Source organism: Microtus oregoni, unplaced genomic scaffold, assembly GCF_018167655.1.
Source record: "Microtus oregoni isolate MIOR12 unplaced genomic scaffold, Mior012 000015F_ref0000493, whole genome shotgun sequence".
In the NCBI taxonomy this organism is placed as follows: domain Eukaryota; kingdom Metazoa; phylum Chordata; class Mammalia; order Rodentia; family Cricetidae; genus Microtus; species Microtus oregoni.
Genome location: NW_024543074.1, coordinates 39,212,191 through 39,220,048, shown reverse-complemented (window position 1 = coordinate 39,220,048; position 7,858 = coordinate 39,212,191). Strand labels below are relative to the sequence as shown.

The 7,858-nt window shown below is 57.6% G+C and overlaps 1 protein-coding gene across 14 annotated transcripts in view; it reads right to left on the bottom strand.

The window, feature by feature from the left end:
- Positions 1–5,601: 5,601 nt before the first annotated feature.
- Positions 5,602–7,858, bottom strand: part of Obscn (obscurin, cytoskeletal calmodulin and titin-interacting RhoGEF) — a 126,554-nt gene continuing 124,297 nt past the window's right edge. For all 14 annotated transcript variants that reach the window (XM_041663919.1, XM_041663920.1, XM_041663924.1 and 11 more), the window contains one exon: positions 5,602–7,269. In XM_041663919.1, the coding sequence (XP_041519853.1) occupies positions 6,129–7,269 (1,141 nt within the window). In that variant the 3' untranslated portion in view covers positions 5,602–6,128. The remainder of the gene's footprint in view (positions 7,270–7,858) is intronic.

Here is a 7,858-nt window from a genome sequence, read left to right as displayed (position 1 = left end):
TATAACACCCAAGCCCAGGGACCCCACACTCAGTAACTCCAACCCTAGCCTGGGACCCTATGTCTCTTGGATTCTCCCAGGGTCCAGGTGCAGGATACAGCTCCAAGATAAGGATGAGAGTCTTCCGGGTCTCAAATTGGTCCAGAAGCCCAGTGACCAGCGGGTGGTTGAGCGTAGCCAAGATATCTCGTTCCTGGTATGCCTGGGCCCGAGTTTTGCTCCGCAGGGGGATGAACTTGGCAGCACAGAACATTTTGTTCCCTTTGTGCTGAACCCTCTTCACGAAACCAAACACACCCCTGGGGGAGAAGAGGGAGAGAGGGAACCATGGTAGGTATCATGCTGAGGGTGGAGGAGGAGTCCTTGGGGAGGACCGCAGGTTGCGGGGAAGGTGGGGAAGCCATACCTCCCAATCTCTTCTTGGACTTCATAGAAGGAATGCAGCTTTCGCCGATACACTTGCTTTTCTGAGTCTAGCTTGTCCCCTACGGTCAAAGCACAGGTTATGTGCAGTACAGGCAGTGATGACAGCCTTGGCCCCGCTGTTCTCCCACACAATGACAGGGACTGCTCCCTGGTTCCTGTACCCCATCCAGGACCTGGCAGGAGCCAAGCAACTCACCACCATGGACCAGCAGCTCTGCCTTGCAGAGCACCTGTCCTCCTGCATTCCGGGCAAGGCACGTGTAGACACCAGCGTCGTTTGGAGCCACGTCAGTCAACACCAAGGAATACTTAGTTCCATCCTGCCGCTGGCTCAGCCTGTCACTGTTCATCAGCTGGTTGCTGTCCTGAACAGACAAGAGGCAGGCCGGACTACCATCAGCCTGTCCTGGGAGATACTTGCGCCTGGACCCGCACGGTCGTCCTGGAGCAGTGCTTCCAATACCTGCTGTATGCCCAGCCCCAGGTACAGGCCAGAAGAGGGATGGGAAGGTATAGGACAGGACTGCAGGGTGGGGCCGTGGAGTGGGGGCTACAGATTGCATGGTGGGGTGCATGAGCCCCAACATGTCCACGTGGCTTCATGTATATATGCACCCACACCCTCAGGCTCCCGAAGCCTATCTCCTCCTCCTGCAGCCTGGGTCTGCTCTTACCTTGTACCAGGTCACTGTGGGAGGTGGGTTGCCTTCAATGACAGCATCAAACTGTGCCACGTCACCAGCTTCTACCTGGACATCCTCAATAGTGACCTGCATGGATGGGGCCCCTGGGAGAGGGGGAAAGAGAACCCATGTGTGGACCATCAGGCTTCACAGCCCTGGGTGCACAGTCCACCACGTACATCTGTGGTCAGTGAAGCCTTGGACCAGAAAGCCCACCTCCTTCCCTGGTGACGGGGACCCCAACCACCTCACTGCCTAGGCATCTAGCGGGCGCAAAGGGCTTTCCTCATTCTAGCCTCTGTTTCCCCTGCCTTAATTTCAGCCAGCCAAGCAATCACATGGACAGTCAAGCCAAAGCAGGCAGAACGCTAAAAATCTCTCTCAAGTATAGAACCTGCAGGTACCACATTTGCTGCTGGTGGTCTCTTCCCAGAGAAGAGGGAAGGGGCTGCTCAGAAAGAGGAGGGTGGGGAACGTGGGCTGAGGCATGCCACGTGATGTAATCAGGCCCTCATAAAAAGGCCCGTTGCACCCAGCATGAGTACAGCCCCCATCTGGATAGCATGGGTGCCCCCCCCATCTGGATGGCATGGGTACATTCTCCCTCTGGATGGCATGGGTACACCCCCCATCTGGATGGCATGGGTGTACCCCCCTCTGGATGGCATGAGTACACCCCCCATCTGGATGGCATGGGTGTACCCCCATCTGGATGGCATGGGTACACACCCCTCTGCAGATGGCATGGGTGCACCCCCCTCTGGATGGCATGGGTACACCCCCCATCTGGATGGCATGGGTGCAGCCCCCTCTGAATGGCATGGGTGCACCCCCCTCTGGATGGCATGGGTGCACCCCCCTCTGGATGGCATGGCTGCAGCCCCATCTGGATGGCATGGGTACATCCCCCCTCTGGATGGCATGGGTACACCCCCCATCTGGATGGCATGGGTACACCCCCCCTCTGGATGGCATGGGTACATCCCCCCTCTGGATGGCATGGGTACACCCCCCATCTGGATGGCATGGGTGCAGCCCCCTCTGAATGGCATGGGTGCACCCCCCTCTGGATGGCATGGGTGCATCCCCATCTGAATGGCATGGGTGCACCCCCATCTGGATGGCATGGGTACATCCCCCCTCTGGATGGCATGGGTGCACCCCCATCTGGATGGCATGGCTGCAGCCCCATCTGGATGGCATGGGTACACCCCCCTCTGGATGGCATGGGTACACCCCCCATCTGGATGGCATGGGTGCAGCCCCCTCTGAATGGCATGGGTGCACCCCCTCTGGATGGCATGGGTGCACCCCCCTCTGGATGGCATGGCTGCAGCCCCATCTGGATGGCATGGGTACATCCCCCCTCTGGATGGCATGGGTACACCCCCCATCTGGATGGCATGGGTACACTCCCTATCTGGATGGCATGGGTGCAACCCCCTCTGGATGGCATGGGTATACCCCCCCTCTGGATGGCATGGGTGCACCCCCCTCTGGATGGCATGGGTACCTCCCCCCTCTGATGGCATGGGTGCACCCCCCTCTGGATGGCATGGGTGCACCCCCCTCTGAATGTCATGGGTGCACCCTCCTCTGGATGGATGGGTGCACCCCCATCTGGATGGCCCACTTCCATACTTGCAGCACTTGTATCAGGAGCCTGGTACACATAGGTCCTCTGTGTGGTCTCCATGACGACTCGGCTGTGCACATCCAAGAGCAGCTGCCCTGTGCCTGCACCTGGCCAAGCTGTTCCCTCCACCCTGGAGTCAAGGTAGGGTGGTCTCTGCTCAGTGAGACACCCTGACTCTGTACCTCTCAGGTAGCTGTGCCTCAGGACGGGATGGTGACCCTAGTGTCCCTATTTGTGAGGTCAGATGTATGGGCAGAGGCTTCAGGCTTCTCTCTTAGGTTCTAGGGTGGGTCCCTCTTCCCTCCCCTGCCCACCAGCTTGGGTTGGAACCTGTAAGAAGTATGTTGGAGAGCATTAACCCTGCCAACTCTTCAAGGCCACGAAGCCAGAGCAGGTGGGCCAACCTGCACTGCCAACCCAGGACGTCCCTCGGAGGGCAGGTCCACCCACACACGACCCATCTAGTTCAGGAAGTTACCGAATGGGTACAGTCCGTTCCTGGGCCCCAGAAGTTGCTGTCGTCTCCTGCTCCAGACCTTTGTGTGTGTCAGGCTGTGAGACCTCTGGGGACTCGGCTGGTAGGAGACAGGAAGCCTGGTGAGCTGAAGCTAGGCTGGAGTCAGGAGGGCATTCTTTAACAAGCACGGGGCCCCATGTGCCAGTGTGGGGTGAATCGCAAAGTCAAGAGTGGCTCCAGAACCAGGGCCCTCAGTAGGAACCAGGCCCCCACAATGAGCCCTGGCCCCCACAGCATAGTAAGGGATGCTGGCTGTCCTGTTGAAGCCAGACATCGAGGTCCTCCAGTTCCCAGTAAGGTGACAAGCCTGATATCCTAGCCCACCAGCCAGGCTGGCACTGGGAAGGAGACGCTCTGCCCAGACTGGCATAGGGATGGAGAGGCTCTGCCCTCCAGAACCTGCACATCCAGCCAGGCTGGCATTACAGTGACATGAGAGCAGGACACAGGTTGCAGTGTAGGACTCCATGGAGGACACTTTACTCATCGACAAGGTAAGGCACACCACACTGACTAGTTAGAAAAGAAGAGTTTGGGCCAAACTAAGGGGACAGATGGCACATCTGGGGAAACTGAGACTCTAGGTAGAAGTGGGCACCTGGTACATGGCAGGGGTGGGCCCAGCTCACAGATAGGAAAACTGAGGACAAGTTAAGTAAGGTTAGGCCTTGACCAGGCAAAGTACACGATGGCACATGCGGCCATAAAGATTCCAAGGTGACCCAGAGCTCTGCAAGTTTGTTAGCATGAAGCGGGCAATCCAAGTGACCCCTTGGATGGTATGGCCAAGGATGGGATGGGGTTAGCAAAGGCAGGGTTGGGGAGAAGAGAAGCCTTTGGAGTCAGCTCCCCACTGGGCCCCACTGGGCCTCACCAGGTGTACCTGAGGCTGTCAGGCCTGGGATCTGGGGAGCAGCCTCTTCAAGTGCAGGCGGCTCAGTTTGTCTGGTGTGTGGGAAATCCCCCGGGGAGGAGCTGGGGGCTTCTGAGCTCAGCACTCGACAAAGGACAGAAGTGGCTTCTTGGTCAGTTACATCCTGGGAGGGATGGACAGAGTCCTCCACAGAGGCGTCTGTTGGACAGGAGAATGGGAACACATGGTAAGTCTGGCCTGAGGACCGAAACCCCAGGCACAGGCTCCGAGTGCCCACCCCAGTTCTCAGTCTGCCTTCTCACGCCTGTCCTGCCGTCTGCTGTTCCCTGCTTTGGAAACTACCTGCATGGGGAGGCCCAGGAGGATACGGGACAGTGAGGAGCTCTGAGCCCAGGGGCAGAGGGCCACTGTTTCCTCCTCCAGAGCCATGGACACCCAGGGTCACCCTCCTTGAAGCTAAAGGTCAAGCACATCTCCTTCAGAAAGCCCATCTTCAACATGCGTACAGTCCCACACACCTTCCATCCAGGCCTGGCTCCCCTCAAAGCAGGCTCCAGAGTCCAAAGCTTAGACAGACTGGCACATATCAAGGGCCAGGGGAACCGAGGATTGGGAGTACAGGAAGCCACGCCCATATTTCACCTCCCAGGGCATGCAGGCCTCGCCCCATGTGACTGACAGCTTCCTGCCCTTACCTAAGTGGTCCAAGCCCAGCCCAGGCCTGTGTCCTTTCCCAGCTCCTAGTGAACAACCCCAGGATCCTCTAACCCTCTCCTGTGTGGTTCATTTTCTCTCCCCTGTACCTTTCAGACCCACATGAGGTTCCCACACAGCTGCCCCAGGATTGTTTACCTCTCCTTTGCTAGCAAGTCCCCTGCCCAGAACCTTCTCCCCACCCAGATCCTTCTCAGTGCTTGCTGATGAGGCATCTCTGATACCCCCAGACCCAGGCTGGATGGGCACCCAGACACTCTTCCCAGCTCCAAGAGATCAGCAACACCCTTAGAACAGCCTCAGGGCCAGAGATTGCCTGGCACTCACAGACAAGTGCAAAGACTGTAGGTCATCTCCTCTGAAGACAATGGAATTGACCCCTATATGCTAAGAGCTTAGGGCATGTGGGTCACCTAGTCTCACTCAGGACTCCCATTTCTCCTACAATAGCCTCAACTATCCATGGCTTAGGAAAGCCCGCCCAGATTCTGACAGGCCAAAAGGGGCCAAGACGGCTGCCCTGGTCCACACTGTGGGTCTCAAGGACCAGCCCCATAGACTGTCAAGGAAAGATTCACTGCTGACCCTACTCTACCCATGGAGCTCAAGACAGACTGGGACTGCATGCCCATCATCAGGGTACACAGATAGCCAACCACCCTAGGAGTCCTATATGACCTGAGATGTGACCTTGAAAAAATAAGAGTAGGACCCTAAACTTCTAGGTGAACAATCAAGAAGAAGCAGAGAGGAGGGTTTGGGACTTGTTTTATTGTTCTCATCAGGGTAATGGCCTGGGAGTTCCTCCCGCCCTGCAGCCTGTGTCCACCACAGATGTGGCCCTGAAGATCTGCAGAGCTGGTGGCCGGCCAACACATGCCTTGGGTGCAGCCCTAGGGAAGACCCTCAGTCGGGATATGTCTCAGGGAAAACACCCAAGTCCACATCTTGTTTTGAGAGCCCCACAGAAGGTTTGTGGGGTGAAGTCCAAAGCTGGGGTCTCTCAGCTGCTCCTGGCCAGAGCTCTTGAGACCACAGCATATTCTAACATGGTAGGTACTTCCCCATCTTCCCGGCAGAGAACAAGTCCAGTGAGGTAGGAAGGACCGGGCAGGAAAGCAAGGAAGACTCCATCCCAGGCTGGAGAAGAGCAGGGGGTGGGAAGTCCCCGAGGTAAGCTGTGGGTTCCAGGGTAGACGCTGGTACCTGGCAAGGCCCGAGGCTCTGGGCCATTCGCCTTACCTTGTTGTCCCCAGGTTCTGTCCCCAGGGTGTGGCATCAACCCTGGGAGGGGCCTGGGGCCTCTCCCCCATCTGGGTTAATATGCAGAGTGACTGTCTCTCCTACGGCCCCAAAGCTGACTGTCTGGGTAGAGACCTCTGTCTTGAAGCTATTCTGGCCGCCATCTACAGAACTCTGGACATGGGTGTGGAAGGAGCTTGTCCAAGGGGTGGCACCCACTGGCCCTGTCCAGGCTTCACGCAAGAGGAAGGAGACACCCTCGGGGCTGTGGACCTGGGGTCCTGACCTGAAGAAGCTGGGTATGGCACTGGGGCCTGGAGGACGCCCCACGTTGAGTAGGACAGGTTGCCCCACAGTGGGCTCTCTGATCTCTCTCTGGAGCACGGAGACTTCGCAGGGAGGTTCATCAGGGGTGCTGGTGGTGGGGTTCCCACAGCCAAAGGTCTCTCCTTCCTGGGGTACGTAATCTTCCAGGTCAGCCAATGTTAGCACCCGGCCGTTGTGCGTGAGGATTTTGGGGTCACGGCCCTGAAGGCTATCCGCATCCTGGGGTTCTTCTAGTAGGACAGTATTTTCTTCTCTGTCGCTGTTTCCTTCATCCTTTGCAATGTTCTCTTCCTCCTGGGAGGCTCTGACCTCCTTTAGCTCAGGGCTGGCAGCTGCCCAGTTCACTTTGCCCATTGGGTCCACATGGAAGACGAAGGGTTTACCAACGTGGACTATAGGGGGGCTGCCGGTCCGAGACTCCTGGGACACACTCTTATTGTTGGAGTTGTTGGCATTTGGGTCCCTGCCAGCAATCCCACTAGGCAGTGTGAAGAGGAACCCCTCTCCACTGCTGGGCATCTCTCGGACAGGAGATGCACCCCGTGACCCTGTCTTCTTCACCCGGACTTCAATGGTTTCCTCAACCTCTAACCACTTGGGCTTGGGCTGCGAGGCTGGAGCGACGGCTTCAGCTTCTGTCACATATAATGCAGGCACTGGGGCCTTCCTGCTTGCTTCTACCTCAAGTCTCCGGGATGGGCTGGTCCCTGGTGGGTACAGCATCTCGGGGGCCAACAGCCCTGGCCTCAGTGGACTGGCAGAGCGGCGGGAGGGTGAACGGGAGGGAGACTTGCTCGGGGACTGTCGTCGGCCACGGGGACTCTTCACTACTGTGGTGATGGTCTCTTCTCTGGCAAGGGGAGAGGGCCCAAGAAGAGATGGGCACGAAGACCCACAGCCTCACCCAGCACAGTGCCATCAGCATACGCCAGAGCCCGGGTTAGTGCATGTGTGAGTGAGCAGAGGCTAAGACAGCACAAACTCCTGCGCATGCGCTTGAGCCCACCCTGCACAGCCCTCGCTAAGAAAACCATAGGAACAAAGCACAAAGTCCCAGTGATCAACCTCAGACATCAGGATGTGATCTGAAACAAGAGTCCTGGGTACCTCCCACCACCAAGTGAGGTGTGCTTTACAAATATCCCTTGTGCTGGTCACCCCTCTTTCCCATCCCCGGAGTAGACTTTGTGCTTTGTCCCCAAGGAGATAGTACCTGGCCAGCTCTCAGTGCCCCAAGCAGCTCGGCTAATAGGGATTGATGGCTGGCTGGTGCAGCAGCCACATGCACAATAGCAAGCCCAGCATGCCGCTGGCTCTGACTTGCAGCTGGGGTTCCTGGTCTCTGGGATTGAATGGATGAGAGCAGTGAGAGCTCCCCAGGCCAATGAGGACACCTGAAGGAGCTACTTAGCTCTGGACCTCTCTGGGCTGCCAAAGGC